The following is a 13,198-nucleotide window of genomic DNA, read 5'->3' as shown; positions in this document are numbered from 1 at the left end:
TTCTTTACTTCCCATGCACTGAGATTACAGGCATGTACTGCCAAGTCCAGTAAAATGTTTTTAAAAGCATGCTAGCTTCATTAAATAAATTACTTATATATTAAACCAAAAAAGGGAAATGATGGTTGAAAATGAAACAACTAAGGATTGTAATAGAATGATATTTCCTGGGGCACTGATAATGTTTCCAATGTTAATAAGCTAGTATATACAGTGCTAATGTAGTAGAAATAGCTTACTCATTCTTGCAGGATGTAAGGTTCATTTTAAAAAATGCTAGACTGAGCACAGTGGCTTCTATCAGTTTCCCCAACTATTTGGAAGGCTGAGCTGGAAGGAATGTAAATTCAAAGCCAGCAGCCAGCCTGCACAGCTTGGTGAGAACCTATCTCAAAAGAGGAGGTAAAAGGGGGAAAAGTATAGAAATCTGATGGGCAAGCATTCGCAAAGCCACTCTTGCTGCTGTATTAGCATTAATATGTATCCGGTTTTGAATCTCTTGCTATTTTTTTTTACTAGAGTTTCTTTGTCTTTTCTTTGTATCTATATGAGTACTAGAACATTATATGATTTCAATCGCTTATCATAACATAAAGTCTATAACCTATATAAAAATATGCATGAAAGATAAAACCTGAAATCCACTGAGACAAGGGTTAACTATTGCTGGTATTAGTTAACTGTGGCATCCCTTCAGGGAATTTCAGCTCCTTGACAAAGCAGTCATGTTTCTGGCCCTGGGATGAGACACAGCCTCATGGTGAAAAGCAAGCATGGGTAGGGAGGAGCAGAGCTGCTCATGGTGGAAGAGATGAGGGGAGCAGAGCTGCTCATGGTGGAAGGGATGAGGGGAGCAGAGATGTCATGGTGGGAGGAATGAGGGGAGTAGATCTGTCATGGTGGGAGGGGTGAGGGGAGCAGAGCTCCTCATAGTAAGAGGGATGAGGGGAGCAGAGCTTCTCATGATGGGAAGGATGAGGGGAACAGAGCTGCCATGATATTAAGGGATGAGGGAAACAGAGCTGTCATGGTGGAAGGAATGAGGGGAACAGAGTTGCTCATGGTAGAAGGGACGAGGGGAGCAGAGCTGTCATGGTGGAAGGAATGAGAGGAGCAGAGCTGCTCATAGTGAGAGGGATGAGGGGAGCAGAGCTGCTCATGGTAGAAGGGATGAGGGGAACAGAGTTGCTCATGGTAGAAGGGATGAGGGGAGCAGAGCTGCTCATAGTGGGAGGGACGAGGGGAGCAAAGCTGTCATGGTGGGAGGGATGAGGCGAGCAGAGCTGCTTATAGTGGAGGGATGAGGGGAGCAGAGCTGTCATGGTGGGAGTGATGAGGGGAGCAGAGCTGCTCACATCATGGTGACCAAGAAGGGAGGGTGGGAAGAAGGAAAGGAAAAGTGAAGAAGGAGAAGGGGGAGGGAGAAGCTGACTGACGACTGATGGACCAGGACAATGCACAAATCAAGGCAAGCCCTGAGTGTACGTCCTCCAGTTAGGCCCCACCTCCTAACATCTCATCCCGTGTGACCTCAGCACCGCAATAGCATGCTCACGATCCAGCCACACCTCAGTGGTGCCACCAGCTTGAGCCCAAGCTTTAGCATATGAGCCCTTTTGAGGGACACTTCACAGCCTAACTGTATCAGCTGTATATAAATCAAACCAGCTTATCTTTGTCACAGGTGAAGTCAGTATCTTGGATGTAATATAGAAGACACATAGAAAGCACAAAGTACTAAGAACACATTACATATCACACTATTTACTGCCCGTTGTTTGGTCTATCAACCCATGAGACTAGATACACAATGATATTTTGCAAGCAGATATTTTTCTCTTCTGCGTGTTTGAATTAGGGAAAAGACTGATTACCGATGTTCTAGAGAACTGTACATTTCATGCATTCATATGTAAAAATAGTAAAATACTATACATTGTATGGTATATACATCTTTATAATTTGATGAGCTCCTATGATCACTGACATATTTCCCAGGAAGAAAGGCTAGAACATTTAAAAATGAGCTGGGGTCCAAGTTCAGTGGTGTTTACTATAGTATATTTTTTCTGCAATGTACATAGCAGCAGATTATATTATCCTATATTTTGAATGTAAGTTTTTTGTTGTTGTTTACACTTTTGAACTTTGATCATTTAAATAAAATTACTCTATGCTTCCTTCATGGACATAGTATTCTGTGGATCGGCTTGAAGCCCTAAAATGACTTGGAGGATTTTGATTACTGGGAATACTCTAAACATCTTTGATCACTACTAGAACTTGATTTCTTTCTAAATTACTTTTGGAAATATTTGATTTCAGGCTCTATGATTTCCTGGAAATTATTTTTGAGCCCACTTGTGAAAATTGGGGTGTATTCAGATCAGGTGGGAAAAGAATGTGGCGCTAGGAGCAACCTTGACTGCTTGCAAAATCATTATGCTTAGACTCAAATTCTGCTGAAAGAAATCTTTATAAAATTGTGGTGAGCTTCGGAATGCTTTATTTCTCCTTCCAAAAGAGAACAAACTGATGATGGGATTCTGGGACGCGGGGGTTGAACCAGGAGAAAGTGAGCTGAAAAGGCAGCTTTCCCCAATGGTGCCGTGTCCTTGACTCTGATTAGTCTTCTGGACTTTATCATTGTGGAGATGGAGGGGGTAATGGAGACTTTTTTTGTGACTGGTTAGAGGACAGAACTCATGGGGAAAGCACCAGGTAATGAAGGAAGATGTGGACAAGGCTACTAAGGGAGGAGAGGGGAATCAGGGAGCCCTTGAGACCAAGGTCACGTCCGATCCCCAGCAGTTTAATCTCAGAAGTGCCGCCCAGTTCTGTGAGCGATTAGATTTGTGAGAGCGAATCACTTGACGCCGTTTTGCCTTCTTGCCCAGTGTTTATGCGCACACTCACTTCTGAACAGGAGTTTATGAACTCTGACATCTGGGACACTGGCTTCACCCTGTAACAAATAACAGGGGACCTGGGAGAGGTGAGGCGCATTTAGAGCAGACTTCTTGAAAACTTTCAGATAATGGATTCAAGACATGTTTCCCAGGTTCAAAATAGACATTATCTCAGGCAGGAAAGAAAGGCAATGGCCGTGTTCATGCTGTGTGGATCAATTGATGACAGTGGGGATGGCTGCTGGCTCCACTCGAGACTTCATCTTTGAAGTGGTGTAGTCTTTAAATGTTAGCACTGTCGGTTTAAATATCTAATAATAGTTCAAGGCAAAGGATGGCAACATCTGAATATTGGAACAGCGAAAAAACTGTTTTGGTCAAATGGAAGTTTTATTTTATATGAAATCAGATCAAAACCAGAGTTAAGCCCTGGTTTGAATAGAGTTAGACTCAGTGTAAATTTCCATGATAGTAGCCGGCATTCACTGGGGGGCAAGGGCGAGAACTCCATGTTCTAGGCCGTTGTCAACCCAGTAATCTCAGATGAGGCTCTTAGACTCGTGACAACTTCAGAAGCCCTGTTTTCTCTGCTTTGGTTGCTGCAGTGTGATGGGACAGATCTCACCCCAAAGATCCAGGACCTGAAGTTCCAGTGTATAGTATTTTTAAATATTCCCAGGTAAGCTCTGTTTATACCGTTGCCTTTGTTTGATATGAACTCCGTTTGTCTTGGTGCATCTGATTTCATAAGTGAAACACCCCAGGTAGAGGCCACGAAATCCTCTATTTTAATGTCTTGTCCAAGGTTCCATGTCTGCTAATTTTCTTCCCCTCCTTGGCTTGTTCCCTGTGGAAGGTGGTTCTTGTCCAGGATTGTAGAATTCATTACCTTTATTCTCCTAACCTTCAGAGACTCAGGCCCTTTTCTCGAACATTTCATTTAATCCTCATTACTGCCCCGCACCCACCCTACAGCCTCCAGGAAGATAGAACCCTGCTTTCAGTTTTTCAAAAGCTCTTAGGAACGCATCCAACCTGATGAGTATGGATTTCTCTGCCAGATGCTGGACTCCATCAGAGAGGCATGTTATAGACGGGGTTTAAATACTCTTTGGAACTATTATGCACCAGGAGAAAGAAACACTTAGGATTGACTGTTTTTAAAATAAGCATATTACTCCATTGACCTAAAATTCGATGCTAGGTTCTCAAGCCAAGATGTTGGACGGCACAGGCCTATAACCCCTCCTTATTTGCTACCATCCAACTCAGACAGCAATCCGCAAATAAGCTGACCTTTGCTGAATTTGCTGAGGGAGAATGAGAGATCTATAGAAATTTATGTCTAGGGAAACCCATGAAGGCCTCCGAGTTCCTCCTGGCGTACTCAGGACACTCAATTCCAACCTCTGTCAGGAGCGTGGGTCGGCTTGGGTTATTATGGATTTTAAATGCCGGCTGGTGACGCCTCCTGCTGTGTTTTCCTCTTTACTCCTCTTCTCCGATTTTATCATTTTGCTTATTCTTCCCTTTCTCACCTCCCCCCTCCCATCTCCCCCCCTCCTTCCCTCCTTTTTTTTTTTTGAGAGAGAGGGTCTCTCTATACAATTCTCAATCCTTCCTTCTACCTTAGCCTCTTGAGTACCGCAACAGCAGGCATGCACCCCCATGCCTAGCATCTTTTATTTCTTGTCTTTTATTTACTTATTTAATTGTCATTTATTCTCCTCCTGTAGGAATTCCTTGCCTTGATTTTATATGGCGTGGTAAATGCTACCACCTTAGTTCATGTTCTCTTTAACATTTGCGTGAAGTTGTCTTCATTTAAGAGTTACTAAATGATTGTGGATAGCTCATTACATAGAAAACACGAACCGTAGAATGAGAAATATTGGCAAATGATGACGGACAGAAAAGATGGGTATCACAGGATGCTTTTTTTCTTGTAAAACTGTGACTTGTTTTTGCAAAATTATATTGTTTTGGAGATAAGTTTATTTTTTCATACTTGAAAGTTTGCAACAAGAACAGCAAGATGTTATTATATTTAATAGTCACAAATTATTAGAAATGATTTTTAAAAGTTTGCTTATAACCTAACACACAGAGTTCTAAACCCCCTGTGTAGTCATGAGCATATGTGCGAGACCTTGGTGCATGTGTACTTTAACCCTAAGTTAATTCCTAGAGATAATCAGAAGAGTGAGGTCGCCTTAACTGATTCTGACCTGGTTTGCAGATATTGTGCTGGCACAATGCCTTGGGGAAACCCTGGGGACCACCATGACTTCGAACCCCAGCGTCACGATGATGGCTACATTGAAGTCATCGGATTCACCATGGCCTCTTTGGTGAGCACTATCTCAATTTTACTGAAAACCCTTGTGTGTAAGCCACAGATAATTTTAACTGCTCACAAACAAAAACTTAGTTTTCTCCCAGCGGAGTCTTGCTGAGAGTACAAAACACACTCAAGGGCAGGCCACACGCCCAGCAGTAGATAGCCAACACAAAATGAACTCAGTAGTACTTTTGGAGGATTTTTGTCTCATAGTGCTTAATCTAAACATTTTTTTTAACATCACAGGCCTTTTGTTACGTATTTTATTTCTAGTTTTGTGTTTTTATGGGATTTCTGTGTGTGCAAATGTGTGTGTCTCTGCATCTGTACTTATTTCTTGTGCTTTTCCTTTGGCTTTTTTTTCTGTCTGCTTTGTGGCATTCTTTTTATTTTATTTTATTACTTTTTATGTATCTGCTTATTTTATAATGAGAGAGAGAAAGAAAGGGTATGGATGTGGGTGGGCAGGGAGGATCTGGGAAGAGTCGGATGTAGACTATTTTCAAATAACAAAGTTTTTTTCCTCTTGGTTTACCAACTTATAAACTCTACGCAGTACAGAAATGCTTAGGATAAACATGAATGGTGTCGTTTAAGTCTGAAAACCTATTCATAATCATCTGAGCTTCAATGATAAATCAGTTTGATTCTGTTTTACTTTCTAGGAAATAAGACACTCCGTGCTTATGAGACCATCAAGGCACAGAGGTAGTGCAGCTTTAACACAAACCACAGCACCTGGCTGATACTTTTCCTGCCTTACTGAAGAAATGAATATTTAACTTAAAAACTAGTTATTTACAACAAGTTTCATCTTGTTTACTTAGCATGAGATGACTGTATGGTTTATCACAAAATATTATAGACGGGAAAGATACCATTATAATCATTTTAGTACTGTTCAGTTGCTACAGTATACACATCACTTCAATACTTTAATATTGTATATTTATATTTAAAACTGGATTTATAGTGTAATTTCATTCAAACAGTTCAACTTATTCAATTAAGGTTGACCAATTAGGAATTATAAAAACACCTTATTTTATGATGCATTATAGAAGTTATTATATAAACTCAAAGTTTGTACAACAAATCAAAGTAATACTTCCACTCCACTTGTAACTTTGGGAGAGCACCGGGTGTGTGCTCCTATCCACAAAAGGTGAGAAGGTTGTGTTTCTACTTTAATAAACAAAGGCACAACTGTCTTCACTTCTTTTCCTGTTGCTGGGAGGAAATACCCTGAACAGAAGGAACTCTGGGGAAAGTGTTTTATTTCAGCACACAGTTCAAGGGTAAAGTCTGTCATGGCAAAGAAGTAAAGGCAACGGAAGCTTGAAGCTGTGGTCCCATTGCATCCACAAAGAGGAAGCAGAAAGAGAAAGCAGTAAATGCAGGCTGCTCCTCAGCCCCCTTCTCTGCTTACTACTCTTCAGGATCCCAGTTGGGGAACATTGCCACGGTTGTAGATGGGTCTTGCTAACTCAATGACTGCAGTCATAGGCTAATTACCCCACTGGGATGCCCAGAAATCTGTCTCCCAGGTGATTATAAATTGTCAAATTAACAATTGCCATAGATCTCCCCCACGCTCCCCCAAACTGTCCTCCTGTGTTTTTCCTCTCTCACTTATATCTTGATCCAATGGGAGTTGGTTAAGTCATTGTCATATACCACAGCAACATCATGCTACCTGTGAGGTAGAAGGGACTAGGAATTGTCCAGGTGATGATGATTTTTTCCAAGGGCCTGAATGGCCAAAGGGCATGTTCCATACTTTCTCTCCGTGCTCAAGATTAAGGATTACACCTGATCAGGATAGGAGACTGATCCTGATAGGAGAGTCTTCTATCTATCTGTTGCTTTCATTGGTTAATTAATAAAGAAAACTGCCCGGCCTGATAGGTCAGAACATAGGTAGGCGGGGAAGACAGAACTGAATTGTGGGAGAAAGAAGCAGAGTCAGAGAGCCACCTGCCATGAAGCTGCCAGGTCAGACATGCTGAATCTTTCCCGGTAAGCCACCACCTCGTGGTGCTACACAGATTATTAGAAATGGGTTAATCAAGATGTGAAAGTTAGCCAGTAAGAGGCTAGAGATAATGGGCCAGGCAGTGTTTAAATGAATACAATTTGTGTGTTGTTATTTCGGGTGTAAAGCTAGCCGTGCGAGAGCCAGGCAGGATGAAAAGCAGGCCTGCTTGCCGCATCACTACATATACCCTTAGCTGGTGCATTCGCTACTTTTCTGTTGCTGTGTTAAACTACCGTGACCAAAAACAACTTAAGGAAGAAGGTTTATTTTAGCTAATGGTTCCTGCGTGGTAGGGTCCTTTATGGCAGGGAAGGGACAGCATGATGGCAGGAGCAGGAAGCTGGCTGATGACATTTGTGTCCATACACAGGGAACAGGAAGCAGGCCAGAGCTATAAATTCTCAGGGCCTGCCCCCACTGACATACTTCCACCAGCAAAGCTGTGTTTTCTAAGAATTCCTTAAGCTTCAAAGTAGTTCCACCAGCTGGGGACCAAGTGCTAAAATACATGAATCTCTGGGGGACACTTAAATATAGGACACCTGACCAACAGAGTCAGGGTTTGTTCTTTGGTTCTCCAGCACTCTTTCCTCCCTTGCTTGTGTCCTGGCCTTGAACATTCTTTGCCTGTTCTTCAACACTGAGCAGTTGCAGGTGCTGACTTTCTTCGTAGTGTCCCCTGGGTAGTTATCTTCTGCTTTATCTACATCAGGATCTTGATACAGTCTTTTTTTCTCTTTTGGTGATTTTGTTTACGATTGTATAATTAATGTCTGACTAGAAGAGATGCAGCAGGTAGAAACGGAATAGTTAGCTGGGAGTTTGATGGTAGGGACTCCCTACTCATATTGCCCCGTTCACCCTCTGCTGAGCCTGCAATGTCATATAAGCATCATTTATAACACAGAATCCTGAGGAAGAGGAAGAGCAATACCTGCCTGCCAAGCAGGTAGGAAAAGGGCTCTGTTATCAAGATGGCCTCTTTGCCACAGTCACTGGATTGTCCCCGGTGGTCCTCTCTGGAGGCAGAAGATAGGGGAGCTGCAGATACAATCCAGATGTACCAGCTTGATAGGACAGAGGGAGAGTAGGGAGAGCAGAGGGGTGGGAGTGGCGATTGGTGGCGTTCCACCCCTGCAGTGGGCAGTGTGCAGTGGGCACTGTGCAGTATGCAGTGGACACTGTGCAGTGAGCAGTGTGCAGTGGGCACTGTGCAGTATGCAGTGGGCACTGTGCAGTGAGCAGTGTGCAGTGGGCACTGTGCAGTAGGCACTGTACAGCATGCAGTGGGCAGTGGGCAGTATGCAGTGGGCAGTATGCAGTGAGCAGTAGGCAGTGTGCAGTGGGCAGTGTACAGTGACTCTAACCTGTATGCATCAAAGCACAGCATGCTTCTCCCTGCCTAAACACAGCTGTTTGAATAAATGGAATTCCGCACTGTGGAACAAGGGAAATTTATAAATATGTGAAGACACAAGAAGCCACACATAGCCACTTGGTGGGGAAGTGGTTTAATGGTGAATAAATGTAGGTGAGCAGATGAAGAAGGAGGAAAGGGCCAGGCTACGGGGTGCTCTGGAGAGTCAACCTGGGGTTTTAATTTTATTCAGTGTCTCTGAAGACTTATTCAAATGTTTTATGTATGTATGTATGTATGTATTTATTTTTAAACTGTGTGTGTGTGTATGTGTATGTGTGTTCATATGTGTGGGTTCACATTCGTGCATGACTGTCTGGAGTACAGAGGCTGACTTTGGATGCCTCTCTCAGTTGCTCTCCACTCTGTAAGCACATGTACTTGGAGAGCTGCAAGTGGTGGCTTCAGAGATGGCACAGTTAATAAAGATGCAGTCATAGGGAGGAGCAGGAGAAAAGTAAATCGTCCTTTAAGCTGTTGATGAGGGTGCTGTGGCGAAAGGCGTGATCAGACCTGTGCCTGGAAGCTGATGTGAATGAACAGGATGTCTGCCTCTGGGGCTTAATAGACAAATGGTCATATTGGTATCAGTGTCCAAGTGAAAAGATGAGTATACCAGTAGTGAGGAGTGGGAAGGTTCCACAAAGGTGAAAGGGACCGGGGAGTCCCCGGGTTATTCGGCCATAGTGACCCACTGCAAAAGGGAGAAGAGCATTATTGAATCCTAGGAAATTGCTGTGGGCAATTAGTCAAAAAATGACTGCACTAAATAAGGTAGATATTGTGAAATAGCATTGCAAAAGGACAGAGCTCTGAAATCCCCATAAGAAGGCAATCAGCCATCTTCAATACATGCTTATAATTTTGCATAATTTTACCTTCCTGGAAATACAATCAGTAGGATAGCATCAATGGATAGAAAACTGGAGGACTGAACATAAAATTAAGTATATTTTATACTTAAAAATGGATAACTGAACGCATGACTGGAGGTCAGGCGATCTTTCTAGGTTAGATGGTGTTGGAGGATCTGTCATACCCCCTTGTCCCCATCCTTTTGCTAATGTGGATGGACAGGAGAGAGAATTAATGTATGGTATTTGGTGAAGAGGAAATGGAATCCTAAAGTCATGCTGATGATAGTTTCCTCTTTGCACAGCATGAACAACACAGCGTTGCATGAGACAGTGTCAAACGTGTGATAGAATCTCCACTTCTAGGGACGGCAGTTGCTTCCAAGTAGAAAATATTTAAAAGAAATTCCATATCATTTAAAACCTTAACTAGCGGGTCAAGCCTTTATGCAGCAAATTAAAAACTGACATATCTGAAATCATTAAAGACTATATATTTTTAAGATTATGCAACAGGCTAATAAATATTTTGTACACTGCTTGTAATTTAAGTACATCTAAAGAATAGGAAATTCTGGCTGACTTATGGAAAGAGATTTTAAATTGAATTGCTGGAATAGAGGAAAAAAAAAGCTAGTCCTTTTGGAGCGTTTATCTTGTAATTGCAAACTTCAAAGAGCAGTCTTCAGTTGACTCCGTTCGTTGTGATGCATTCCTGCTAATTAAGATGATTCCTTATTGGGCACTGGGTATCCTGATTGCCTTCTTGGGTTTTACAGAACCCATAATCAGGCATTATAATTTGTATTTGTTTCTGCCACAATTTTTTTTGCTATTATGGTTGGGAAGGGCCTTTCATGTTGAGTCTATTTCTAAGTAATTTAAAACTTTTCAAGACAGTTCAAAGCGTGAGTCACATGAAGAAGCGGGCCCCTCACTTGCGAGTCCGCCTGACTTTAGGCTCCTCCACTTTGAAGAAGGCACATTGATCTCTCTGTTAATTCACATTAAACCGTTTAAGTTCTTTTACATTTCTGGATGAGGAAAGCAAAGCATTGTTCAGTTCGGGGGGGAAAAAAAAAAGACAGAGATTCCCAGGCTGAGGGTTTATACTTCTCCATGATGGATGTCTTGTACTTTTTAGAAAATGAAATGCTCAGAAATGCTCAGTATTTGCCCATTTGTTGTTGTGCATGAGCGGAAAGCCGATCTAATCATAACACTTGCAGTTCGTTGCCCGTGTTCCAGTGAATTTCCTGGTAGCGACTTTGTTTTTTTGTTTGAAAACAAACATAAATTTTAAAAAGTGGTTTTATAATTTTACCAAGAGTTTTCTTTCTGTTTCATTGAGTCAGTATCTTCTTTCCTGAGATTTGTCATGACAAAGCAAATGGAAACCCACACAGAGGTTCACACACAATGACATCAGTATGGCGGTAGGCATTGTTCTACCTACCGCGGTGTCTTTCTTTGTATTTAATCATTAGCACAAAAGCCTACTACAAATGGCAGCCTACGCTTCCATTGTATAAGCATAGCACAATTTGCATAATAACATCCGCTTTATGTAGCTTTCATGTTTCTGATGTGTGGTGTCATAAATAACCCTGCAATTAATGTTGCGTGTGAACTCTGAGTTGAAGTTTGTTATGACAAATTCCTAGGGCAGAAGGCATTGATTCAATTAGATAAATGTTTTGAGAACTCTTAGTAAAAATTATAAAACTGCTTTCTTTAATATTTACTGACACAATCACAATGTGCAAAATAATAAGGACTGATTTGGATTTCAAACTACAGATAATAAAAGTGGCGATGGAAAACAAATGCGTGAAGTAGTTAGATATGTGTTATAAAGTCGCAGAACTCTGGAACAAATAGTGACAGCCTGCTAAACAACACAAATGAGAGAAAGGACAGGCTATCTTCATGACTGCACTGTGTCTTTTGAAAAATCCCTATTTTTATGTGATTGTGAATAGTTCATCTTTTATTATTGAGTTACAAGAGATACAAGTCTTTTGAGAGACGTATTTATTGCAAATAAATCCTGTCTGCTTTGTGTGTGTTCTTCATTTCTCTTTTCAACACTTTTTTATTTTATTTATAATTTACTTATAAAATTATATTATATAAATTTAATAATATTAATTAATTATTAATATTATTTAATTAATATTATAATGAATATTAATTAATTATATTTTAAATAAATTATATTTAAAATTTTTGAAATTTTTATACACAAATGCACTGTATTTACATCATTTCATTAGTCTGTGTCCCTCCTTCAGCATTATGCCTACTTATGCATAATGCCCTAATGCCCTACTTCTCTAAGATTCGCCTTGTACACATTGGTGACCTCTGGTTTTATAAGTTATGCTTAATTTGTGTTAGGGCTACACACACACACACACACACACGCATACACACACGCACATATATACACATACACACATACATTCACTTATTTAAAAATCTTTATACATGTCTAGTTATCTTGGGAAAACATTCTCCTTTATTGTCTCCTTGATAATTTATAATTTAAAGTTTCATGTCTAAGTAAATAACTGATCTCAAGAAAACTTTTGTGCATTAAACAAAGTAGTATTCAGGGGCTAGAGAGATGACTCAGCAGTTAAGAGCACTGGCTGCTCTTCTGGAGGACCTGGGTTCAATTCCCAGCACCCACATGGCAACTCACAATTGTCTAAAACTCCTGTTCCAGGGCATCTAACAAAGTGGTATTCATTCATTAGACACATGCATTGTTTTCTCCAGTGTTGTTGCTGAGTGAAGTTTCCTCTTCTGCAGGATTGTCCTGGATGTTTTCCTGAATTCTGTTTCCTTCCATCCATTTATTTTTACGTCAATGTGCACTGTCTTGCCTAATGTGCCTTCCTCGTAGTTTTGTTCTTTGACAATTTTGTCCATATAGATAATACAGTATTTAGATTGGTCATGCCCACACCTGCACCTTCCTTGTCTTCCCCTCCATCCCTGTCCCTACCAAACCCACCTTCCAAGTCTACCTGTTCCCTTTATAAACTTGTGACTTTTGGTTTTGTTTTGTAAACTGTTCAGTTTAACCAGGCCATATATGTGACCAATAGATTTGAACTGTCGGTTGGAGCTTGATGGGGTCTCCTGTGGGCAGAAAGGCAGTGATTCCTCCCCCTCTCCATGAGTTCGACTATAAACAGACTAGACCGCAGGCAGTGGCTTTAGACCACAGAGTTGCGGTCATCACATGTAGTAGAGAAAGGTGGAGCTGTGTTCTTCTGCATTCTTTGGCTACGGCCCCTCAGTGCTGCTCGGCGTTCTTACATCATCTCTCTTTGGCTCTCTCCCCTCGTCTTGCTTTTCTCTTACAAGGGTCTTTGGGGTTGATTATATTGTACTCACTTCAGTAAGCCAGGGCAGCTGTGCTTCTTTCACATCCCTTGTTTACTCAACTGGAAAATGTGATCTTGCTGTGAGTGGTTTCACCACTAGAACACAGGCATCACAGGTACACAGGTAACGATGGCACGGGCATTGCTCTGCACACTGCAGTGCTTTTCTTGGCGTTCAGTCTTTCGTAGTCCCATTGATTTCCATGAAACTGCAGGTTGACTTTTATCCACAGACCGTATG

The 13,198-nt window shown here is 41.4% G+C and overlaps 1 protein-coding gene across 6 annotated transcripts in view; it reads left to right on the top strand.

Moving 5' to 3' along the window:
- Dgki (diacylglycerol kinase iota) overlaps positions 1–13,198 on the top strand; it is a 455,950-nt gene that overhangs the window by 272,244 nt on the left and 170,508 nt on the right. For all 6 annotated transcript variants that reach the window (XM_085683757.2, XM_085683755.2, XM_085683753.2 and 3 more), the window contains 2 exons: positions 3,515–3,588; positions 5,149–5,260. In XM_085683757.2, coding sequence (XP_085539883.1) covers positions 3,515–3,588; positions 5,149–5,260 — 186 coding nt within the window. The remainder of the gene's footprint in view (positions 1–3,514; positions 3,589–5,148; positions 5,261–13,198) is intronic.

This window comes from Myodes glareolus, chromosome 25 (assembly GCF_982192425.1).
Source record: "Myodes glareolus chromosome 25, mMyoGla1.1, whole genome shotgun sequence".
In the NCBI taxonomy this organism is placed as follows: domain Eukaryota; kingdom Metazoa; phylum Chordata; class Mammalia; order Rodentia; family Cricetidae; genus Myodes; species Myodes glareolus.
This window is presented reverse-complemented; position numbering and strand designations above follow the sequence as displayed.